We start from the raw sequence: 27,386 nt of genomic DNA, 5'->3' as shown, positions 1-27,386 counted from the left end.
AGCTATTATACCAGCAAAAAGAATTAAAATGAGTTTCTGTCTCATAGTTACATCCATTAGAAACCTATATTTACATACTTTCATCAATTTTCAGTGGAACACTAAAACATTATGAAAATTAAACTTCTACTTTGGCTTTAAAAAGTGAAAGACAAGGACAAGTATTTAAGAGCTTAAAAAAAAAAACACACACACACAATACACTTGACAAAAAGAATATTGAAGCAGTTTATTTTCCTCAACATGCCAGTTACACTGGTGCTCCACAGGTTAATTAGAAAAATTATCTTATTGGACCAAACTCTCCACAAAATGAATGGGATTCTTTTTGGTTTTCTACTAATCTGTAGTATGCTGGCTTCTGAGACAGCAACCATCTATCAAAGTCATTTCTCAGTGGCCCGGTGGGCCGGCATCTGTTCAACCAACTGGAAAAAAGTGTCATGCAAGTGGTACAAATGATTTCTACTTCTGTGTATTTTACATTTGCACAAGGAAATGGGTGAACTTTTGTTAAAAAGTCATTTAATAAATGAAAACACCCTTATATGGTAGATAATTTTTTACACTAAATAGGAGATTCTTATGAGATGATCTTGCAAACCAAGCCAAAAGATAATGCTAGCTTGGCAAATAAACTAGTAATAGTCTTGTACTCAACATTAACTTCTCTAAATATAAAACACCATAAATATAAAACACCAAAAAAAAAATCCAAAAATCCATCAACAACCTATCAATAGGAAGAAAGGTCAACTCGTCATAGGTGACTGCTCATTCTCACCTCTTAAATTACGTTATTCATTATAATATAAGCCACATACATCCTGTTCACAAAAGCAGCATCTTCAAAGCTAGCATAGCACAATACATATCAGTATGTATTACTTTCTAAAATACTAAGTCTACACGAACTGTATGATAAATTTGACCCTACGTAAACCTCTGAAATAAGTACAATGAAAAATATCTCTTCTTTGATAAGCCTCCTTCACAAATAAGACTACTTTCATCGTAAAAGGACCACAATGAGTCTCCATCATCCTCTAAAATATACTGAAATTATCTGAATGAATTTTTAATTTATGTGTTATATACACAGTACTAAAAAAAAAAAAAGCATTCAAAAAAATCTATTTGGCAATGATTCTTCTTTTCAACACCAAGAACTTTAACCAGCTAAAAATGCTCAAGGATAAAGTAATTTTTGTCATTACCACAGTGATATCTACTGAAGGTGAAAAACTACATTTTAACATTAAAGTTTCAAAACCCATCTCTTACACAGCTCAAAACCAAATCAACACAAAAATGAATCTCTCTAGTTTGCTTTTTAAATTTTGCATCTAAAAAAAAGGGAACTAAATATAAAAGAAGAACAGGATAGGAAAAAAAATGTGGCAAGGAATCTAACTGCTAAATTAGAGATTAGAAGAATTTGATAGGAGTAACTCATGCTTCAAATCTTAGTTTCATCACAAATGACAGGTCAATCAGTTAGAACCAATGAAAAAATTTTGCAAACAAGATAGCTGTTAAAACAACCAAATTAGGCTACAGGTTCTCAGTAGGCAGTTTTCAATGCTCTAGATGTATTTCAGGCATTATCATTACCCCAGATGATTAGTTGCCCCTAATCAAACAGAATTTTTTAGTTAGGAAAATTGTATCAGAAATCTGATCTTTGGAAATAATACAGAGAGTAAGAATAGGAGATAGCAATTGGAAAGAAACTAACCTGCCCTGTGATTCTGCCTAGTAAGGCCCAAATTCCCTGCCCTTCACTTCGAAGTTTTCCATTCAGGTTCTGTAGTTCTTCTAAAGATTCACAGAGCTACAATGTAAATAATCCGAATCAGTAAACCATTAAAATACATAGTAAAACATGGGAAAATTTAAATAATTTATCAACAAATGTCCAAAAGTATCTGTATTGATAATCCATATTTTTAACATGTTTTGTCATGATACCCTGAGAGGAGGCTATCCAGTTATTGAATAAGCAGCACCAATAAGATATAAGCATTTTGTTTCATGTTAGCATTTTTACTGATAATATCTATATTTATCCTTGCGTTATAGTTTTCTACATAATTTCAAACACATTCTGCTAATTAATCCTTGAGTTTTTAAAGATGCATTTCGACCATTTTCTCAAAGAGAAAACTAAGGATCATAGGATTTCTGTGACTTGACCAAGATCATAGAACTAGCAAGAATCCCCAGGTCTTCTGAATATAATCCCAGTACTCTTTTCTTTCACTACAGTGTGGCTGATATTGGAAACGTACCTCTTACCAATTTTTTATCACTTAAAATGTTATCTAACAATAAGTCAGTATCAGCTTTGAATACTTGTGTTACTTATTCCCTAACATTTTAGCCACACCTGCTTTTATAGGATATTTCTTTTGATCTCCCTCATCATTACAATGAAGATGCAGAATGGAAATTTAAATTGGGAGGTATTTTTCTTAAATCAAAAGTAACATCGCAAAACAATTCAAGATAAAAACAGTAATGTAAAGGAAGTTTCTAAGTTTTCTACAGACTTAGCAAAGTTCTATAGTACACTAGTTAGGAACAAGGAATGGAGTCAGACTGGCCTCAAACCCCAACTCTATGACTTGACTACCTACGTGAGTCTGGGCAAATAACTTCACCTCCTTAGCCTCTAAAAATTGGAGCCATAATTATAGCTCACATTATAAAACTGAAGTGAAAATTATATGAGTTAATATATGTAACATGCTCAAATTGTACCTAGCACATAGGAAGTACTTAGTTTTATGGATGATAATGAAGACAGTAAAATAGGAAGTGTAGAGAAGGGCCTAAACACTTCATAAGAATTTCAAAATGAGACATAAATAGAAAATCCCTAAAGTAACAAATAACATCATCAATAGGTCTATAATATCATGTTGTTTTGTAACCAACTTACCTTATTATATTCCACGTGGAGCTTTTCCTGTTCATTCTCTAATTTATCCTTTATATTCTTTTGTTCAGCCATATTTTCCTGAATTTGAATCATGCGCATATTTCTCTCTATTTAAATTAAATATCCAATTTTACTTTAGTAGAAAATAAAAGCTGATTTACAAAACACACAAAGGAAGAAGACAGCCATAAAGATCACATGGATAATCTTACATTGTTTACAACACTTTTAACCCTATTCACAAATACAGGAACTCAGCATTTTGTAACAACTCACAACTTACTAGGAAAATAAACATGCTTTTTCCTTAATATATTTAGCATGGCTAATAAATATCTAAAAATTGACAGTATAACAAATATTTTCAATAGCAAATTGTTCTCATTGACAATGTGCATATATTAGTGTCTATACTGACCAAAATAATAATTCACAAAATCAGCAGTGAGAGCAGGTTGCTTATGCTTTCTCCTTCCATCCACACTAGAACTAGTATCTGAATTGTCCACTGGAAAGATATCTGTACTGATCCCCATTAGCTCTGCTTTCCGCATCAGCTTACGAATGGCTGAAGCACTGCTAGTGAGTGGTCTGGGCAATTTTTCCCTTGGAACCCAGGCCTGGGGTCTGGTAGATCGAGCTAGTTCTGCTTTGGCACGATACTGCTGAAGCCGGGCATTGATCCTTGCCTATAAGAGAAATGCATACAAATTTTAAAAGATATTAAAATGTAACATATTCCCTATGATTTCTACTTGCATGCTTAGAGAAAGTAAAGATAATCAGAATTTCCTATATCAAGGTAAGTTATATCTATCCACAGTTATTAAGATATACTATTATTATTCTTGGGTTACAATAAAGTAGGTCTACTCCTAGTAACTATTCTATGTCCTAATCTATGATCAGAGTTGTCAGCAACTAATTTGATTAAACTGAAGTTTCTCTTCTCAGTAACTCCAAGTCTCTATAAATTCATCTTAATTTACCTAGAAATACATTTTAAAAGATGGGCAAACTGATCAGATCCTTTACATAAACAAACAATGGAATAGACTGAAAAAAGATATGTCCAATATACTGCACTGATAGAATAATTTCCTCTAAGCCCCATTTTTCAATGTATTTGGAAATATGCTTCATAAAAGGCTGCTCTGTTGACTAGATGAGGGGTACTCATCAGCTACAAACTACACTCACCATTTACCTTAATTACAATCCACTTCCTAGGTAACTAACCACATTTCATAACTATACATCACATGTCATTGGCACACACACACAAGATCTAAAATCCATAACCTTGAAAGAAAAAACATGACTTTTGGCATGAATCCCATACCTGTGCTTCTGGTGACAGTTGCTTCTCCCTCTCTTGCAAAGACATTTTACAATAGGATTGTAGAGCCAAGTAGTTTTTTCTCTTCCATTTTCTGTCTAACCTATCTGCATGCTGCTTACAATAAGCAAAAAATGGATCTGCTATATCCTATACCAAAAAACAGAAGGGGGGGAGTGAACATTTTTACTACAAAGGGTCATAAACAAACTAACACAAGAGATAATATTTCCTTTTTGAAGAATCTCCTACAGTGTTGATATTTCTAAAATAAATTACAAAAGTAATTTTTACCCATAATGAAAAAAATTGCTACTTTTGAAACTTAATCTTGTATATCAATCTCAAATTAACAACCACTTTTTTCTTTAAAGGGCCTTATAGAGAAATCAAATCTTATACATTGTACCTTGTGTACCTAAAAAAATAATCCCTGTTTAAAACAAATAAGATTTTAATAATCTTAGGTAGTGGCCATTATTAAATATTAAAGTTATGCATACACAGATTAATATTATAAGACAATATACCCAGAAAATACAGGACTAGCCAACACAGATTAAGTGGAGCATTTTTAACTGGCTAGCAATGAATGCATGGACATATTCTACCCAGGACAACTGAACGCGTTAAGTATCACCATTAACTCTTTATATAACTGTAAAAGCTCAAATGGAAAACAGAGGTCTCTCACACCCATCTCTCATGATACTAACCTAATGGGTTACTCTTTTTATTCATAAGGAGTAGGGTAGGTAGGTAGGAAGGAAGAAAAGGAGGGTGGGAAAAGAAAAGAGAAGAGGAGATAAAAGAAGAGAAAAGAGAAAAGAAAAGAAAAGAAGAAAAGAAGAGAAAATTTACTCTATCAAAAAAATAATTTGTAAGGGCGCCTGGGTGGTTCAGTTGGTTAAGCGACAGCCTTTGGCTCAGGTCATGATCCTGGAGTCCCGGGATCGAGTCCCACATCGGGCTCCCGGCTCAGCGAGGAGTCTGCTTCTCCCTCTGACCCTCTTCCCTCTCGTGCTCTCTCTCATTCTCTCTCTCTCAAATAAATAAATCTTTAAAAAATAATAATAATTTGTAAATAGCCAAACCATGTAAACTGCATTGTAACTGCCAACAAAATAATGGGGAGTTCATGCTTTAGATCTGTCCTAAGGAGGAGAAATAAAGATAAGCTCTCCATACAGTTTTTATATAAGTTATGTTAAAAGGGTGTCTTAGAGTACGGTGGGGTTTTACAACCCAAAGAGAAATGATGACACTAAAAAAGCAGCAAATGAAAAAGAACAGAAAGGGACATAATAATAATAATAATAACAGCAACAACAATAAATTTAAGGTAACCTTAAAATAAAGTACATGATTCAATTCTGTAGTGTGATATCCACAGATGTCACAATATAGCACTGTGGATAACACCACGGAATTTGGAAACACAAAAGCCTGCAAATCTTGGGTCAGCTCCAAAATTTATGGGTTTCACAGCTTCAAACAAGTTGCTACACATCTCTGGGTCTCTTAACTTATTCGTAAAACAGATTTAATAATAACTACTTCGTATAGTTATAAAAGTAAAGAAACAAAAAGGTAGGTAGGAGATTGTTCACACACACACACACACACATGCACACACAGCTGCCTTCTCGTGACATGCTGTAAATCTTGGTGACAGATGATGATAAATGAAAATAAAGATTATATTGAACCTCAGCCAAAATGGCCAGATCTAGAGAAGTATTTTATTGTTTTAAAGTAGGTAAGGTTGAAACTGAGTTATCAGAAGTAGGATTCATGCTTACATAGCTGAATTAAACCTTAGGGCCAAGACACTGAATTAGGAAAAAGACCAGTCATCTCTGGTCTACAAGATAGCTGAAAAGGAACAAGTAACCCAGGTAATTTTTTAAATTAATTAATTTGGGATTGGAGGACAATAAACCTAATTCTAAGGCCAGAATGACCAAGGAATTAATGTTGTTCAGAGAATGAAGAGATATAACAAGCAAATAACTATGAGAGAAACCACTGTCTTCCAGTATCTATTCTCCCCGTCTTCCCCTTAGTAGAACCCTTCGAGTTTTTACCGAGTAAATGGTTACCCTGCCAGAAACTCTCTGCTCCAGCCTCCTTGCATTTAGATATGGCCATGTGGTAAGTTCTGGAAAATGAGAGGGGTGAAAATTCCAGACTATGACCTTGAAAGGGAACTGCCTACTCTTAATCTTCTCTTTCCCCCTTCCAATGGGTGGAACCCAAAGTAGAGATAAACCATCTCTGACGTGTAAGAAAGTACAACAGACTAAAGGAAGATGAAACAACAATAAAAGCACCTAATCCCTAGAACCAGACTCCCCCGAATATCAAATCAGTCTAGAATCTTGTATTAGAGCTAATTCAACTTCTTCGTTCTTTAAACCACTAATTATTTGGGTTTTTTAAACCAGTTGAAATAGTGTCCTAATTAATGTATTGGTTAACTTGGAATATCCTTTCAAACTGCTTAGAGAAATGGAACTTTCAAGAAAGTTTCCCAATGGAAAAGGGAAAGATAAAAACATTTATCTGAATGTCTACTATGTGCCAGGCACAGGTGCCTTTTAACATACTATCTCACTTATTCTGTATCACTACCACTTGAGATAAGTTATTATTTTAATATCAATTTTATGGATAGAAAACTGAAAATGAGAGAGGTTAAGTTGATGACCCAAGACCCGTGGCTAATAAGTAAGATCTCTCTTTTCAACCACTACCTGACTGATTAGATTCATTTAAGGAGGTCTCTAAATAGAGATGAGTAAAGCCCAACTCTGGGAGATTCTGATTCAGTAAGTCTAAGGCAAAGGTTTTAAATGAGAATGCTTTGAGAAACAGTACCAATAAACATAAATGAGTAAAGGAGGCTTGAAAGAAGCTATAAAATTACAAGACAAAAGTAAATGATGTTGGGGGAAAGGGGAAAATAATGAGGAAATGAGAACTGTAGGGTTTGTGACAAACTGGAATGTCCCACTTATAAAAGCATTCATATTCAAGACTTTATAACACTTCCCATCAAACAAAATCTATCCACAGGTCAAATTTAGTCTGTGGGCCTCTGGATTGCATGATTTAGTCTAAAATCTTTAAAAAAAAAATTTTTTTTTTAAACAAAGCTCCTTAAGTTTAAAAACAGTGTATTTTTAAGCAAGTAAAAGATGCTTTATTGGTATCTTGATAATAAAACTGAAGTATGTATTGAAACCAGAAAAGTGTAAATACTACAATAAGTTAGGAGCATATGTGTCTTCCAATTGTAACACCATCAATGTTCTTGTCTACCACACCTCAACCACCTAATTGCCATGACTATACCTACATTCTGCATTCTCTCCATAATTTAACGCCTAAAATATCATTCTCTGAGCATCACCTTTTATCTGTCCTGGTCACTCCATCTGAGACTCAAGTTTCTAACACATTTGGATCTTCAGGGTACTGACTTTCCACCTCCTGACTGCCTACAGCCCACGCACATCAGATGACCACCCATCTTTACCTGACTATTCCATCAGTTCATTACTCTTCTGCACGGAGCAAGGACTCTTTCTTGTCCTCATCTAGTTTCACTTAACAAAACCTGAAGCACAGGGAACTCCAACTCTCCCCTGTACCTTGCACTTGTACCTGAGCAGCTGAACACATTCTCAAATTAATTTATTCTCCATTTTCATAGGTAACTATTGAATAACTTCATCTCTCCCTCAGATCTTCACTAGCTCCTCCTTATTCCTGACTTGCAGATGCTGACCATGTTTCTTTTTTCACTAGAGAGGGTTGGGAAGGGAGGAAAAAAGCAACAAAGTGACAATTTCCATAACCTCCAATCACTGATTACATCAATGTATCTGCATCCACATCCACATCCTCTGCCTGATCTTCTGTTACTATGGATAAACTGACCATTGTTCTTGTTTAAGATTAACTTTCTTTCCTCTATCAATTCAACTTCTCTCCTGCATTTTTTTCTCTCTACTGGATCACTCCACTCAGCATATTTGAGCATACAGCATACAAAACATATTGTAATTATCTTTTTTAAAGCTTTAAAGATCTTCTTTGGGCTCCCATATGCTGCTCAACTTCTAAACTCCTCTTTAAAGGAAAATTCTAAAGGCCTGTCCATATTAGCTATCTTTAATTCTATTCCACTCCCAAGTTTTCATGACTACTACCAATCACTTTCACCCTTCCCTCCTATGGTCTCAACACAATTGGTGGTCCTTTTAGACATTAGTTGGTTCACATGTACTCTATGAAAAACTCTTAGGGCTTTCCATCTCACAGTAAAAATCCAAAGTCCTGGGCGCCTGGGTTGCTCAGTCAGTTAAACATCTGCCTTTGGCTCAGGTGGTTCTGGGATCGAGTCCCATGTCGGGCTCGAAAAAACTCCAAAGTCCTTCCCATGTTCTTCCAAGTCCTACACGATATTCTACAACCACCTTCCTCCCCTCTTACCAACCCTAGTCCCTAACTCTGTACCAGCCTCACCAGTCTCCTTGTTGGTCCTCAAACCAAGCATGTTCCTATCTCAGTCTCTGCATATTCTGTTCCCTCTACCTGTAATGCTCTCCTCTCAAATAAATATATGTTCCCTACCACCTTCCTTACATATTTTCATAAAATCTCACCAGCATTACCCTACCCCCTTACTCTCTAAATACTTTACCTTGCTTTGTATTTTTTCACAGTACTTAGCACAATGTTGGGTTTTTTTGGTTTTTTTTTTTGTTTTTGTGCTGTCCTCTCCCCACCTGCCACCCAAATGTAAGCTACTTTAAAGAACATATGTTTTGTCTGTTTTCTTCAATGCCACCTGTTCTGTAACAATGCTTAATACCAACAGGTCAATATATCCGCTGAACAAATATACTGAATAAATGAGAATAAAACACATTAATTTGCAATCCTTAAATGCTAAATGTAAAATATAGATAAGGTAAAAAAAAAAATAGTAAGTCCTTATAGATAAGATAAAAAAAATAGAAGTTTCTGATTCTTCCAGGAAAATTTCTTTCTGTATTTGTATTACTTTTTGTCCATACTAGACACTTGTGACATCTTTTAATATCATCCTGTATGGTTGTTTAACATTTCACTGTGTTTACTGTTTATCCCCACGTAGGTGAATACTGTGCCTTAAAGCTATTTTCATGCTCCTTGACAGACTTCTCCACCCCAGTACCTAACTTACTGCCTTGCACATATGCATAGGCCCTCAATCATGATTGACTGACTTCACTGAGTGCTACAAAGTTACTTTTGAATATACATTTCACTGCTGAGTAATATATAGGTCACCTCTTAACATAACTGGGTTTTAGAACATGAATTCAATACGGACTATATATATATTCATATTCCACAAATGCTTGCTGAGTTCTATTTTCTGTCAACTGTTTGACAGAAGATAATGGAAAAATCTACTAGAGTGAAAATATGAGAAAATTTTTCATTTTTAATAAGAAGAGAACCCTTGTTCTCTTCTTTTGAATTCTAAAATGAAGTGCTTAGGATCATTCCAACAATATTGAGACCAACAAGCTTAACAACAACAACAACAAAAAAGGAAACCATAAAGATGTTGATGGTATAGAAGGATAAAAGAGACTAGATTATTAAGCCACTAAAAAAAACCCAGAACTACGTGTTTATACCTCCTGTCATATGAGATATTTAATACATTACTATTGGGCCACTGCAGGTAAATGTTCTATTACTTGCTGCTAAAGCCTAGGTAAGATGCAACATCAAGAAGATGAACAGCCAAAACATATCTTAAAGGCCCCATGCATATTGGTATTAGACTCCAAATGTGGCTCTGAGATTTCCAGAAAATTAAAGGAGTTAATACTACCAGTTACATAATTCATTATATTTATCAGATAAAACCCAAACCAGTTAATAAGCTAACACAAAGCTGGAGGCATCATGTATCCTGATTTTTAAACTGTATTACAAAGCTATAGTAATTAAAACTAGTAACAGATTGACAAAAAAACAGACATATATATCAACGGAACAGAATAAAGAGCCCAGGGGCGCCTGGGTGGCTCAGTCGGTTAAGGGCGCCTGGGTTGACTCAGGTCATGATCCCAGGGTCCTGGGATATAGCCCCACATCAGGCTCCCTGCTCAGCTGAGCCTGCTTCTCCCTCTCCCTCTGCCCGCTGCTCTGCCTACTTGTGCTCTTTCTCTCTGTGACAAATAAATAAATAAAATCTTAAAAAAAAAAAAAGAATAAAGAGCCCAGAAATAAGCCCATGCACATATGGTCAATTAGTTTATAACAAAGGAGCCAAGAATATACAATGGGAAAGGATAGTCTCTTCAGTAAGTGATGTGAAACTGGATCGCCACACACAAAGGAATGAAACCTGATCACTATCTTACACAATGGATTAAAGACCTGAACATAAGACTTGAAACCATAAAACTAGGAAAAAAAAAAAATAGGCAGAAAACTGCCTGACAAAGGTTTTGGTGATTTTTTTTTTAATCTGACATGAAAAGCAAAAGGAACAAAAGCAAAATAAATAGTGGGACTACATTATGCTAAAAAAACCGCACAACAAGGGAAACCACGACAAAATGAAAAGGAATCTACCAAATGGGAGAAGATATTTGCGAATCATGTATCCGATAAGGGGCTAATATCCCAAATACGTAAAGAGCTCATATAAATCAATAGCAAAACAAAACAAAATTCAAACAATCTGATTAAAAAATGGGCAGAATATATGAATATTTTTCCAAAGAAGACATACAGATGGCCAACCAGTATATGGGAGACACACAGCATCATTAATCTCCAGGAAAATGCAAATCAAAACCACACGACATATCACCTCAATCTGTTGGAATGGCTACTATCAAAAAGATAAGAAATAACAAGTGCTGGTGAGGATGTGGAGAAAAGGGAACTTTTGTGCACTATTGGGAATGTAAACTTGTGCAGCCACTATAGAAAACAGTATGGAGGTTCCTCAAAAAATTAGAAGTAGAACTACCATTTATCCAGCAATTCCACTTCTGGGTATTTATGCAAAGCAAATGAAAACACCAACTCAAAAAGATATATACAAACTCATGTTCAATGCAGCATTATTTACAATAGACAAGATATGGGAAACTAAATGTCCAACAATGGATGAATGAATAAAGAAACTGTGATATATGTTACACAATCATAAATGAAATTTGCCATTTGCGACAATATGGATAGACTCAAAGGCATCATGATAAGTCAAATAAGAGAAGAGAGAAAGACAAATACTGTATGATCCCTCTTAAATGAGAATCTTTAAACAAACAAACCAAAACACACACACACAGAAAACAACAAGTTCACAGAGAGAACCAACCAGTGGTTGCCAGAGGAAGAGAGGGGAGAAGAGAAATGGGTGAAGGGGGTCAAAACATAAGAACAAACAAAATCACAACAAAAAAACCCAAATAAGTTCATAAGCAAACTCGCAACTATACCTAGTATTAAGAACTAAGAGAAAGAACACTATGTACTAAAAAATTGGCTCATCAATATTCCTAGGTTAATACAAAAGAAAAAAATCAGTAAGACAACATTTAACAAAAAATGTAACAACATCAAAATGTAAAAAACATATATCAGCAAAAGGAATAATCATAAGGATCAAAATAATTCTGTCCAGGTTTGTGTCTAATAATAAAGCTTATATAGACTATTTAGAGGAAATGATACTCTGCATATACCCCAAATAAATCATAATTCTTACAGTTAAACTTCAAATAAAGGTTTAAATAAGATTACCTTAGAAAAGTAACAAAGTGAAAGTGATCTATTTGCTAACACGTGCTTTAATAGTTCTCTGAGCTGGGATGGCAGGAAACATCATCTCATGTAAACCAAAGAGACAGAGACACATGTATGAATAAACAGTTATTCCAATACCACAAAAAAGTATGCCAAAGGTATACCCTCAGGCAATGCCTTTATATAAATAGGAAATCAAAACAAATAAATGGGAAAGGAAATATGCAAGATCCAACACAAAATGATGATTTGAAACTAATTTTACCCTAGAATTATTTTTTTAATAAAATCTTACCCAAAAAAGCCAATAATACTAAAGAGCTGATCAAACAAAGGCTGACTGATAGAAGGGACTGCTCCCTCAACTGGTATTCTAATGACTGAAGACACAGTGAAAAATAAGAGAAAACAAAAAAACCCTCTCCTAAATCCATGTTCTAATAAAGGTGAGAGACAATAAACAAGATAAATAAGGATCAATATATTGGACAGTGGTTAGGTATTAAAAAGATGGGGGAAAAAATAGCAGGAAAGGGGATTAGAAAGTATCATGGATGGAGAGTGTTACAACGTTAGACAGAGTGACCAGAAAAGTCCACAGTGAGAAGGAGACATGGAGTGAAGATCCAAAAACAAGTGAGGGAATGAGCCATGAGGGCATATGTGAGGGAATGGCAGCCCATGCAAAGAAACAGGTACAGAGGCCCAGAGTAGGAGCTTACCCAACACATTCATTACAGGAGCAGGGAAAAGGCTAGGGAGATTTAATTGAGGGGAAGTGATGAGGTCAGAAAGGTAATGTGAACCCAGATCACACAGAGCTTTACAACAATTGTAAAAAAAAAAAAACTGGCCTCTAGTGTGAATCCGACAGAAAGTCACTGAAGGGGTTTTGAGCAGATGAGTGACCAGATCTGACTTATATCTTAATGGAACAGTATTAGTTGTTACTGAAAAGGTCCTCTATTCTCTAGAAAAGGATTGGCAGACTATGACTCGAGAGCCCAATCTGGGCCCATCTTGTTCTAGCAATAGTTTTATTTGAACACAGCCAGAGTTATTCATTTACATATTGTCTAAGACAGTTTTCACAATCAATGGCAAAGTTAAATAGTTGTGACACAAACAATAGGCCCAAAAAGCCTAAAATATTTACTATCTGGTTCTTCAGAGAAAAAAAACTGCCTCCTTCTGTCCTTAAAAAGGCAAAGAAAAGCAGGGAAAGAGTTAGGATGTTATTAATCCAGGTGACAAAGGATTACTGAGACTAGGAGAGCAGCAATGAATCTGTTAAGAAGTAGACATATTCTAGACATATTCTAAAGATACAGCCTTACATACATTTATATATATATATGTATATATAACACTAAATACTTTTTAAAATAAAAATGTAAGTTAACAAATGCCTAACAGCCACATAAAGGTATTGCTGAAGATCTCATATAAGACGTCTAGTTTCAGCAATGTAACTTCTTGATGAATTCACGAAAAATTATTTGATCCACCAAGAGCCCATTCCTACCAATCCTGGTTTTCCCAGCAATACTAAGGCATCAGTTCAACAGATAAAGATCTAATTTGAGCTCTTGACATTAATCCATGAATGATTTCAGTCCATTAAGTCAAAGGTTAAGGGAAAAAAAGGAATCAATAAAAATCTATAATCTTATAGTTTCAAAGAGAATTTCCTACATGGTAACAGAGTATCACAAATCATTCTTTATCACAGAAGAAACTACCATATGTTTTACATGAAATATAAGTAACCTTAAGGCTAACTAAATGGTGTGAAACAATCACATAAATTTCAGTCAGCGTAACTGAACCTGTACTATTGCTCAGTTTTAATAATAAATGTGTTGTATCATAACATGGTTTGAATATTCTAAATAATCTGGAATTTTCACAAAGTGGATCAGAAAGAACAGAAACTTCAAATGGATCCTCACGAATGAGATAAAGTACTATCAGAAGGCTATAAAAAATCATTAGAATATGGTAAGGTATATGATGTTACTGGATAAAACTGAGGTACTAATTCTTTTTCAACCTTTCTTTTACTGCCTATATAAAACAGCCATTATATACTGCCGATATAAAACTGAGCCTGAGTGGCTCAGTCGTTAAGCGTCTGCCTTCGGCTCAGGTCATGATCCCAGGGTCCTGGGATCTAGCCCTCCATCCGGCTCCCTGCTCAGCGGGAAGCCTGCTTCTCCCTCTCCCACTCCTCCTGCTTGTGTTCCCTCTCTCGCTGTCTCTCTCTGTCAAATAAATAAATAAAACCTTAAAAAAAGATAAAAGAAGAAACCCCACTTAACAAGTCTTTAAAAAAGGGGAAAAAGCAGCTTTCTAGAATGTCATATAAAATTGAAACAGAAGATATGCCTCCAAAAAATAGATCTGTTTTAATTTAAAATTTGTTTTTTTAATTAAATATACTATTATATTACATGAATCTTAGTCTATAGAAGTACAACCATAAGAAGTAGCCAAGAACTTCTTTTAACAGAATGATGACTGCCAAGAGCAAACCTCATTGATATAGATTCATAAAAACTCTTGGGTTTTAAAACACTGTTTAGAAATCTTTATAATTTTCCAATTCTATAAATGTTTATAACAAGACACCAGAAACATATGCAAATATATTTTAAATCATTCCCCCCATCCAAAAAAGTACACTTAACAAGGCCACAGTATATGGCTCCTTCACACATTTTCTTTTTATTTTTTTTATTTTTATTTTTATTTTTTTTTTAAAGATTTTATTTATTTATTTGAGAGAGAGAGAGAATGAGAGAGAGAACACGAGAGGGGGGAGGGTCAGAGGGAGAAGCAGACTCCCCGCTGAGCAGGGAGCCCGATGTGGGGCTCGATCCTGGGACTCCAGGATCATGACCTGAGCTGAAGGCAGTCGCTTAACCAACTGAGCCACCCAGGCGCCCTTCTTTTTATTTTTTTAAAGATTTTATTTAGAGCACATATATGGGCACCTGCGTAAGCACACCAGGGAGGGGGCAGAGGGAGAGGGAGAGAGAAACTTTAGCAGGATCTGCACTGAGTGGAGCCATGGCCTCTTGATCTCATGATCCTGAGATCATGACCTGAGTTGAAATCAAGAGTCAGAGCCTTAAGTGACTGTGCCACCCAGGCACCCCAACTTCACACATTTTCGTCAGCTACTGTCAACCCCCCCCCAAAAAAAAAATGGTGAATGGTGCTATACATAGGAACCCAAACTACCATAGTATGAAAGGTAAAGCTCTCAATAAGTTCTAAAAGAAACAGCTACAAAGGAGTCTTCCTGATTGCAAAAGCTCAAAGTTTACCACAGTAGAGTAATAACCTAACAGATTCTGTGATCTAAGTATTCACCTGGGATTACCTAGTCTTCTAAGTCTTACTTGTATTGCCCCTCTGCACTTCTGCTCACCATCCTGAGGTGTAGTCATAACTAATCCACACAACCGTATTATATAATTAATTATACCTCTATGTCTGCCTAAGAGCTGTGAAAATGTTGTGTTTACGCAGTACCCTTCATCAATTAATCAAAGTACAATTCATAAGAATCAGAGACTGGTACAAAACCATGTACCAACATATAACTGTTATAGAATTCATTTATTAAAAAAATATATCACTCTAAATCTACTCAACCAATTTTCATTAGATTATCTTTTTCACTGGATTCCTGTCTATGAATTAAATGGGATAAGTTCAAGACCCAATATAATAAACATATTTTTATATGACACTAAAAATTTAGCTAGTAAAAGAAGAAACACAAGGGACTTAGATATACCACAGATCCACCATGAGTAGACGGTAAGAATTACCAAGCAAACACTCAAATACCTGTCTACATAAAGAACCTAAAGAATCAACAAAACTTAGTCTCAGGACTCCTTAAGTCTTAAAAATTATTAGAGCCCGAAAGAGCTTATGTGAGTTATATTTATAGACAGTCCCCATATTAGAAATTAAAATAATAAAATTTTAATATATTTATTCATTTTAAAAATAATCCCATTACATGTAAAGATAAATAATATTTTTATTAAAAAAATACTATATACAAAATCAGTGAGAAGAGTGGCACTGTTTTACATTTTCACAAATCTCTTTAACATCTAGACAGCCCACATAAAAGATAGCTGGATTCTCAAAACTATTTCCACATTCAATATGTTATTTGTTATGTGTTATATAATCTCTGAAAATATCCACTAGGGTGCCTGGGTGGCTCAGTCGGTTAAGCGACTGCCTTCGGCTCAGGTCATGATCCTGGAGTCCCGGGATCGAGTCCCGCATCAGGCTTCCTGCTCAGCAGGGAGTCTGCTTCTCCCTCTGACCCTCTTCCCTCTCGTGCTTTCTATCTCTCATTCTCTCTCTCTCTGAAATAAATAAATAAAATCTTTTAAAAAAAAATATCCATTATTACTCAGGAGAGAATTAAGAGTAAAAAATGTATATACCATTTTCATATTGTTACAAAGATAGTTTTAACCTCATAGACCCCTTGAAAGAATATTAAGGAGTCCCCAAAACATACTTTGAAAGCAAATGATTCCTTAATCTAAAGCCAATAAACCTGGAAGGAAAATTATAAAATTAAAAACAATTGTAAAGAGAGAGAAATACAGATACTGAAGACGACGAGGTAATGATTTTATTTATAGAAACAGAGTGAGGTTATCTAAGATGCTGACATTTTAATGCTTTAAAACAACCTGGATTATGTTTCATTTTATCTGTCAGATCTCACTATAAGAATTTTTAACATGTTTTCCAAATGTCTAACTAGCTTTGAAACTGAAAAAACTCATACATTGTTGATTTTTTAAATTTTAGACCAGTGATCTAGGCAAAGACTTTTAAAATAAGCTTGTTAATTTCTTTTATAATGCACACCTGTTGTGGGACATTTACAGTCATGAGACATCTTATGAACATATTCACCAACGATGAGTTTAAATAAACCTACCTCTTCTGCTGCTGCCTCTGAAAGCAGACCTTCCTTCTGGGCACAGGTCACATGGAAATAGGCTCTGCACATCCCTGCATCACAGCTAATGCAAACTCCAGTTCTAGCAAAACGAGGGTCTTCACAGAAGCTACACTCCTACAGTGGAATAAAAGGAAAACTCTCAGAATAAAAATATCTCTAGAACAAGACTGCATTCTCATACAAAGTATCCATAAAATACAAATAGTGAATCAGTAGCATATTAATTGAAACAATAATTATAGGCAAGAAAAGAGTTTATATTAAAAAGTTAATTCTAGGGGCCCCTGGGTGGCTCAGTCGGTTAAGCGGCTGCCTTCGGCTCAGGTCATGATCCCAAGGTCCTGAGATCAAGCCCCACATTGGGCTCCTTGCTCAGCAGGGAGCCTACTTCTCCCCTGCCTGCCACTCCCCCTGCTTGCGCCTGCTCTCTCTCCTTCTCTCTCTGTGTGTCAAATAAATAAATAAATAAAATCTTAAAAAAAAAAAAGTTAATTCTCTCTACAGTTCTAATAAACCAAAAGTCCACTGATATAATAGATGACAGTAATAATAATAATAATTTGAAGGTTTACTACGTGCTAGGCACTATTCTAAGCACTTTACATATATTAATATAATGTAACCATACTGTGGAATCTTCCACTCTAATATGTGGAAGAGGTATTATCTCCATTTTACACATGAGAAAACTGAGGGGAAGACAGGCTAAGAAATCCCAAAATAACACAAAAAATAACTGCCAAGTCAGTATTCAAACCAGGGTAATCTTAAAGTCCATGCTCTTAACCATTAAACCATACTGATTTGAACAATATAATACTGCTTGGAAAATTTAAGAAAATAAGTAAGAAGCCAGAAAAAATTCACCAAAAAATCTAGGCATTGCAGCCAAAGAAATCATGTACTTTTAAAATACATTTAAGAGAATTAAATACTATTAAATTAAATTAGAAATACTTTTAGGACAATTAAAAGTAATCTTAAGTAAACAATTTGTTGTGAAAGATATTACAGCTAACTCCTTTCTGAATACAAAGGAAAAAACTGTAAAACTAGAAGTTTATAGTATTGAAATTACTCCCAATCCCCCACATTTATTTTTTTTATCCTTTTCACTATCTAAACCACAGAGAAAAAAAAAATCCAGTCTTAAAATATAAACTAGTGATAGTAATCTTCATAAAAGAAAAACCTGCTAAATTGTGAAAAACTGCCAAGAGACAATCAAAGAACTGTTTATAGTAAATATATTCTAAGTAAATTAAATATAAGGGAAACATAAAGAAAAAAATTCAACAGACACTAAAAATGTCATTTTTAACACTGTTAACAGTTAGTGGCTATCTACTAGGTAGACAGCACCAAACTGACACATCAGCAATGAATGAAAACAGCAAGAACAGGACTCTGGGCACAGACATAAAAACACACCCAAATCCTGACACTCTACTGCATGGTTAAATGTCTTTTTCCAATAACAGTAGAAGGTGTATGGTATAAAATACTAGCAAATAGTAATCTAAACATGAAACCAAAAGAGAGAGAAAGAATGAGACAGGAGAGAGGAAGGGAGAGAGAGAAATGAAGAAATTAAATTATTTCAATAATGTCAATAGCACAAACAGAACCAAATTGTTCAGGATATTTCCCAAACTAATTCAATGTAATATGATGAAGTTAAGCAAGAGATTTCAGAGTGAATACAAGGAAAAATTTCCTGACCATAAGGTCTTGTAAAGACTATAGAACAATCTAGCAAGAAAAAGAGACTCTTTCTCAATTGCTTGAATCATTTAAAATGCTAGGGAACTAAGCAACTGAGAACATAGGAAAGAAAGCAACCAGGATTAGTAAATGGATAGACAGGTCTAGAAGAGCTGTCCCAGTTATAATTCACATCACTGATTTTGCAGATGAGCCAGAGAATACATAATTTTTTACTCCACTTCCTAATCATACTTCAAAACAAAAGCAGGTGATAATGAAAAATCAGTTCACAATTGCGTATTTAATGATTCTCTTTTTCGGTTCAGAGGTCACTGCTGGTTTCAGATATATGAAGTAACATCTGGTTCCTGTGTTTATCACTGCTTGTAGATTTATATTTATGGTAATAATGTGTGCCTACTGAAAATTACTTGTGAGTCCCTTCTAGGCTCTGTGTTTGTGAATTATGAAGCTGTTATCAAAAAGCAGTACCTTTCACTTCCAATAATGGTACACTTGGTAATTTGTATTAATCCTGCTAGAAACTAGAAAATATGGACAAATTATTTTTTTTAAACTATTGCTTAAAGGCATCAGAGAGATAACAAGATAGTATAGAATTACCTGAGGACCAGGAAAGTAAGTTCGGTGCTTGGGCCTGTTTTTCTCCCTGGGGGCTTTAGCTAATTTTGGAGAGGGATGCTGCAGATAATTCAATAGAAATTACCCACACTAAAGCACAAGAGTTTTGGAGTGAGGCTGGAGGGTGAGGGATGCAGGTAGTGGTTAGAACCTAAGGAGGATATTCTGAATTTAACAGCAGAAACTGTCAAATTCTTGAATTTTCAATATCAGAGTTTTCCAACAATATGTAAACTTCCCACCCCACCTTAATGTGTTACTAATGCTATTCAAGAGTCTTCCTTCCCAATTTCCCAAAAGACAGCAATGGAAGAGAATATATCAGTGCCTAATTCATTCTAATATTACAGGGATGTCTGTAGTAATCATGTAACTAAATTTAAATTAATAAGTGTATTTTTATCACTTATAATCCTAAAGCTCAAGCAACAAAAACCAATTTATAAATTTGAGGCTGAGAATCAGTTGCTAGACAGGTTTTGCAGTCATTAAAAAACAAACAAACAAACAAACAAACAAAAAACAGTCCTTGAAGTCTAAGTAAAATAACAGGTGCCTCTTGTACTCTTCGTAATTTTGGTAAATTCCATTTCAAAAGTAAATCAGAAATTAGGTTTGTATTTGTTCTAACTAGTCTTGAGAATTCATATGTGCTAGGGAGTGTGCTAAATGGCACAGAAATATAAGCAGAATCAATTATCATTTTACCCCACAAGTTAAAGAATACATGAAGGAATTTATAAATTATGGGCTTTCTGGGAAAATTACTATCAATGATAGATGATTTAGTGCTAACTACTCTACAAATTAGTATAATAAGAATAAGCATTTCTGTACTCAACAATGATATGGTGTTAGTAAAAAGCCATACAAATTAACAAATAAAATTTTTCTCTTTTAGACAATCAAGAAATCTTTGTCTCACCTTGGCACCATATTTGGAATAATTCATTTCTGTTAGTGTTACTGGTCGTAATTTGTCAATATCTCCAAAGGCTACTCCAGGAACATACAGGGCACAAACAATGTGAACCCATCTATAAGAAGAGAAAATATGATTTTGCCATCAAACCCTTTCATAAAATGCCCACAAGGAAAATAAACATAAAATATGTGCCATCTCAAATAACTACTGAAAGAATTCTATGGTCAGATCTCAGAATCTCACATAACTGAAGAATACGGAATAAGCACAACTGCAATAAGCACTTTTCTAGCACTTAGCCAAAGCTAAGAGTTAACAACTATAATTGCCTGTCACTTCAGTTCACTACACTTTGCACTCACCTGTTTTTCTTAAATATTTGCACAAAACCACTATTCAAGTGAAACAAAACATCATTTTCTTATGCATGGAAAGGTATTCACATTCATTAAGCATTCTGAGAAGTAAGGATCTAATTTAAGAACTGTGAGGTAATTCTGCAGTAATTAGTTAAAATTATTCTTCCTTGTTACTTTTTTCTAAAAGCTGTTGGAATAGTCCTTCAGAACACTTTAAAACAATTTCTAATGTTCATCCTGACTTTCCTTCTTCCGAGGTTAAAACTGATTCTCGAAAACTGTCCAAAACAGTTATAAAATATAAGGAAGTCCTATTTCACTCATCTGTTCACCATACAACCTTTGTACTAAAACTTATATGCCCCATATGTATTTTTTTAAGTATGAATGATACGCAACACTAAATAAAGAATGCTCAAAGTTTCAGCACACTAAAAAAAGGTAGTTGATTCTAATTTCATTTTTTAAAAGCTGCGCTGAAACTTTTGAAATGCATCAGGAGCCCTTTCTGTTTACACACAACCACACAATATATGGGATCACTGGATTTTGAAATTTAAACAGATATCACTTCTGTAAGAAAGGAGGTAAAAATGAGATAGCAAATCTCTCTTAACCTTGTGACTATATTAACAACAAATTCTGCTTTATCACAGCTTGAGAGGCTATGACTGCTACATGGTTGTGTTTTGTGACACATTATACATTTTAAAAGAGTAAGACTAAGAATCATTTTATAGAGGCACTGGGGAAAACAGTTACAAATCTTTAGAAATTATCTTTTTTATTGAGAAGAAAATCCAAGATTTTGAGATTTTCTTGATAAAATGTTTTAATCCAACCTCCCAAATGCATCCTGTGGAGTTTGATATAAAGATACACATCTTCAACAAGCAGCTGCTTTCTCAATTTAATTTGCACAGCTTTTTCATGCTCCACTGGTGTATTAAATGCCACTGTACTCTGTAGGAGTCTATCTTTGATAAACCCAACAGCTGGCTGCTTGCTTCATACTGACCTTCTGAAAATGTTTTAGTACGAGTCATGCAAGTATTACAGATTTAAACTGCCATTTCAGTGTGATTGGCACACAAGTGTATCATTTCCCCAACCACTGATGTGAGGATGTCAACTTGGGTCTTTATTAAAATGCATATCAAACAGCTGAGACAATTTTGTTCCTTTTTAATATCTTTTGTAAATAATTTTTTGTTCATTTGTTTAATTGTACATACTTTAGAACTCTGTAATTAAGACAAATGGAGAAATCAAAAAGGAATAATCTTTGCTACGTTAACACCCATTTTGCTTAGAGCTATAAGGACAGATGTTGACTGGGGAAAGGAAACAGAAATCAAGCACCACATAAAACCACCAAAAAACAAAGAGTCAAAATTGTCATTCTAGCATGGAAACTATTAATATTTCCTTTTAATCTCACGTATTTTAATAGAGCAAACTAACTAGATGTAGAACTTGCGGCTCCCATCAGAAAGAGAGGGGGGGGGAAAGTCTAATTAGCCTATGTGATATGCAGTTTCAAAACCTTTTTCATTCTTTCCATACATTGTTCTTTTTTTCCCCCCATTTACCATTTGAAGCTAGAATACTAAATGGCTTGCCAAATTTTGACTTTTTTTTTTTGCCTTGCATCAAAGTATATCAAGCTTCAACTATATCCTTCAAACTATATCAAGACCTATAATTTCCACCATAGCCTACAGATGAGTGTGTGCCTCAAAGCAAATAAAATGTTCAAATACTATAGAAGAACTTTGGCGAGGCTGTACCATCAAGGAAGTGTACCACAGGAGTCAGTACAAATATTTCTCAGTGAATCTAATTAAAGGGGGCTCTCTTTTCTCCATTCAGAAACAATTTTACAAGTTATTTTGTGGATTATAATGGCGTGAAGAGCCAGGTACTTTATAGTTTTTTTTTTTTTTTAAAGATTTTGTTTGAGAGAAAGAATGAGAGAGAGAGAGAGCACATGAGAGGGGGGAGGGTCAGAGGGAGAAGCAGACTCCCTGCTGAGCAGTGAGCCCGATGTGGGACTCGATCCCAGGACACCAGGATCATGACCTGAGCCGAAGGCAGTTGCTTAACCAACTGAGCCACCCAGGCGCCCTAAGTTTTTCAATAGAACTTTCAAACTATGAACAAGAAAAGAGGTAAAACAAATTATTTTCCCTAAGAGGAAGCTCTGTGTTTTCCAAAGTTGTCTTACTTATTCACCATAATTTCTCACCAAAAATTACAACTGTCAGGACTAAATAGTTACCAGAAGGAATTCATGCAGCTACTCTATGATCTATGATCACCTTAAGGAAATGGAACAATACTGGTAGTTAAGAAAACCATTAGGAGCAACAGTAGCAGAAGCAGTAGAAATAAGGAGACATTCATTAACCACTTGTTATGCTCCAGAAACTGTACTGTTTTATAGGAATCACCTCATTCCTCTCAAAAGTACTAAGAAAATAGAGGTTTTAAAAGGTTAAATCAAATGCCTATAATCGCAGTTCGTAAAAAAAAGACCAGAACTCAAATATAGGCAGTCCAACTTGGAAGCACACGCTTTTAATGCTGCACTCAATTCCCTAATTCTGGGCCCAAGTCAGTCCAGACATGAAATAATGCCCAGGTCTATGACAGAGACTAAAGATTTATGTCAATACATCAAATTATTTGTTATGCCTTGTATTTTATTTCATCTTTTTGGATGTGCAATGAGGAAGAGCTAAGATTTTTAGCCATTTTTCCTAGACATCAACACAAAGGCTTCTCCAAGATTCCATGGTAGATTCTATGCTATCCCAACAACCTTGTATGGCAACATTTCTCGGGGGCCTCTCCACCAACCAAGGTACATATAAGAAAAATATTTCTGACTTTACTAAACTAACATGTATTAAATTTTAAAGACTATCTTTACGTTGGGATAAAATGTATCCTATCCTTTTCAATGTTAAAATATGGAAAATAATGCTGAAAATTTGTCCCAATATTAAACATTTTTAAAAATACTGAAATATTTCATCACAAAACAAAAAACATATCACAGCAGCGCCTGGGTGGCTCAGTAGTTAAGCATCTGCCTTCGGCTCAGGTCATGATCCCAGGGTGCTGGAATCGAGTTCCGCATCGGGCTCCCCGCTCTGCGGGAAGCCAGCTTCTCCCTCTCCCCCTGCTTGTGTTCCCTCTCTCGCTGTGTTTCTCTCTGTCAAAATAAATAAATAAAATCTTAAAAAAAAAAAAAAACTTATATCACAAAATAAAAAACTTAATATATTTTAGTACTCCTCTTATATTGGGGGGGTGGGGAGGTTGGGTAGGTAATGATCCATAAAATACAAGAGGGCAGGAACTACTCTTAAAATACCCAGAGGGTAGTCTCCTGGGCAAAAAACATGAAAAATGTCAACACTATCATGATGACAATTGCTCAAATGTAATAATAAAGATTAGTGTGAGTGCAGTGAAAAAAACATAGATCTTTGTGCCAGTTATCAATTTATTGCCTCTCAGCTCCAAATCCACCTTAAATATCTGCTATGCAATAATGGAAAAAACCCCTTCAGCATTTCTCCTTTACAGTGAGCATGATATTAAGCTGTCTTAGTAAAAGTGGTAGACAGCACTGTAGGAGGAAAGCACTTCTCAGCAGGGATGATGAAGAGCATCTGCCAGGGCTCTGCCCCAGCCACATACACCAACTACCAACACTATGCCCTTGCAAGCCCAGCCTGGAGATCACTTTTCTGTGGCCCTCCTAACACGGACCCACACACTCCAGACACCATACTGGTGGCCCAGTACCTTCTGCAACTTGTGCCTAGACACCCACTTGCCAAGAACCAAAGACCAGTTCTGGCCCAGGCAAACCAGTAAGCATCTTTGCCATCCAACAGGTTGCAACTACACCTTCTCCAATAAGGTCTGAACTCCAGCCTTGGGGAGGGGTCTTCCAAGTTTGTCATTTCCTGGATACTCTCCCTCGGCCTGACGGTATCCTTTAGAGTTCTTTTATATTACAGTTACTTTTTTTTTTTAACTCAATTAGCCAACTTGTAGTACATCATTAGTTTTTTTCTAATTATTTTTTAATTAACATATAATGTATTATTTGTTTCAGGGGTACAGGCTGTGATATCACAGTTACTCTTATCATAGTTCAATAATTCTGTAAAGTCCCCTTTTAAAACCACTGTATGGTCAGTGAAGTCAGACAGATCTGGGTTCAAATCTGACTATTCACCTGCTTGTGGCCTTGATCAAATTAAAATTACTTAATGATCTAAGGCTCAGGTACTACACCTATAAAATGTAAAACTTTAGCACCTGTCTCATTATAGAGTCATTACTGGGATTAAATGGGACTATGGCTATAAAGGCAAATGCAGATAACCAATAAATAGTCTTTTCTCCATCCCCTGATCTGTAGCCTACGGTCCATTTACCCTATGCCAAAAAAAATACAAAGAAACAATCAAACAAAAGTTTGTAACTGAAAAAATTATAATAGAAGCAGACACATTATAAAGAAGGCATATAAACCCATCAGAATTATGACATCAACCTTCCAGCATCTGTCTCCTTGAAAATTCCATCCTGATTGGGACAGAGTTCACAGCTAGGGGAAACACCACATTTACAGGCATCACAAAACCAAGGTTCCGTGGAGTTTTCAGAAGCTGAACTCATAATAGAGTCACTCTCTCCATCAACTCCGTAACAACCTAAAAAAAAAAAAAGGTATGATTAAATAGTTTATTTTTTAACTCATTTATAAAATTACAAAAGAAAAAGGGAAGTAGAGAACAAATCTGAAAAACTAATGGTTTATAAGAATGATATTACAGTCAAAACATGTACGTGAAATCATTTTATAAAAGTCCTTTTTCACCTACCACAGTATGCACAATGAAACAAATGACCTTTTAAAATAATTTTACATCTACTGGAAAAGCATTATGGGAATAAAAATTACATAAAAATAGGAATTTTCATTAAAAAGAAATCAGACTGTATCTAGGAACTACTGATTAACATTAATTGAGCTCCTTTTGTAATGGACACTTAAATATTTAAGACCATGCTCACGCAAAACAAACATATAATCAAAAAGGTCTCTAACTTTGGGGATGGCAGATAAAACACAAATTCATATAACCATAAACACGAAGTTAAGTATTAGTAAAAGAAAAATACATACATAAACCCACATAGACATAAATTGAAGGTTATAGGACAATTTGAATAGTTCAGACTAGAGTTAGACAAACTGAGTTCCATTCACAACTGAGCCAACTTCTAGCTCTAGGAGGTATTTGATCTTTTTAAACATTTATAATTCTATCTTCTGTAAAAGTATATCCATAACTGAAATTAATAAAAACAGATTACTCTTTTTCTGTTTAACTCAATATTCTGAGAGAAGTTAAATTATTTAATCAGAAAATGTGATAAAAATTTTTAAAGATCCTCATCGCAAACAAACAAGATTAGTTAGTATAGGTCTTTACGTTTTAGAGTAGGTCATGTTATACTTCAATTATACTACCTTTCAATTATTAAGAGTAAAAGGTTTCCTTATCTATGCAAATATACATAACTGCAATTACAAATTATATTTAAAGTTACTATTTGCACTTCCAGATTTGTTTAAACTTTTTATAAAATTAAAAAGATTTTCCTTGATTTTGAACTTAATAGATGTGAAACGTGTACACCAACATGAAATTCAAGCAAAATATCACTGTCAACATTTTGGTAAGATCAGGTTCTCATTAAAATTCCTGAAACTCAATTTTGTCAATGAACTCGGTGTTGATGAGGCTCTTTGTGCCTGACAAACCAAACTCACTAAAAAGTTATGTCACATCCATTATCATGACTAATTCTCAGTATAAAAATACCAAGAAGAATGTATTGGCACCATCACAGTATTGATAAATATAGAATCCAATAAAGGGCAACTGAAAAGTTCAGAGATCATTTCACCCAGACTATAAAAAACCATGTCGAACTCTTGATGACTTACATAACGACTACAATAGTCATGACTCCTAAATAGTTTTCTTTTTCCTAAATGATGCTTGACGCAACACTTCCTATTACCTAGACGACACCACCCTCATGATAAAAATATCCTGAAGAGAAAAAAAAAATTAATGCATAAATAGAAATAAACTACAACTTAATTCTAGGCCTGATGTACACCCTCATCATCCTTAGGCTGGGGCACTTCTCTGATCTCCTAAGACACATTTATTACCTCTCCAAGATAGGTTGCTTCTACAGATAGCCAAATATCAACCACCCCAGGATCTTCTGACCAGGTTTATTCTAAGAATCTAAGTGCCCAATTCTAAGGGGCATCCAAAGTGACTTCCAATAAACTGAAGACATTAAAAACAAACAAACAAAAAAACACTATATGAGAAGCATATGTAAGCAACACTCATCTCTCAAAAGGCTTTACCCCACAGGTAAGTTTATATGCATCCAGTGTAAGATGTGATTATTTGAAGTGGTTACACATTAAACAGACAATTGGAGCCTAAACTGAAGAGTGTCTTCTCACAAACACCAAAGATACTCAAATTAAAATAAATAACTAT

General features: G+C 34.8%; 1 protein-coding gene across 19 annotated transcripts in view; it reads right to left on the bottom strand.

Moving 5' to 3' along the window:
• Positions 1-27,386, bottom strand: part of PHF14 (PHD finger protein 14) — a 225,257-nt gene that overhangs the window by 165,344 nt on the left and 32,527 nt on the right. For all 19 annotated transcript variants that reach the window (XR_003516388.2, XR_003516385.2, XR_003516386.2 and 16 more), the window contains 7 exons: positions 25,343-25,502; positions 20,405-20,516; positions 17,107-17,244; positions 4,287-4,433; positions 3,363-3,633; positions 2,945-3,051; positions 1,739-1,834 (listed from right to left, as the gene is read on the bottom strand). Coding sequence is in view for 13 of the 19 variants with exons in the window: in XM_027573355.2 (XP_027429156.1) it covers positions 1,739-1,834; positions 2,945-3,051; positions 3,363-3,633; positions 4,287-4,433; positions 17,107-17,244; positions 20,405-20,516; positions 25,343-25,502 (1,031 nt within the window). In the remaining 6 variants the exon portion in view is untranslated. The remainder of the gene's footprint in view (positions 1-1,738; positions 1,835-2,944; positions 3,052-3,362; positions 3,634-4,286; positions 4,434-17,106; positions 17,245-20,404; positions 20,517-25,342; positions 25,503-27,386) is intronic.

This window comes from Zalophus californianus, chromosome 12, assembly GCF_009762305.2.
Source record: "Zalophus californianus isolate mZalCal1 chromosome 12, mZalCal1.pri.v2, whole genome shotgun sequence".
Lineage (NCBI taxonomy): Eukaryota > Metazoa > Chordata > Mammalia > Carnivora > Otariidae > Zalophus > Zalophus californianus.
This window is presented reverse-complemented; position numbering and strand designations above follow the sequence as displayed.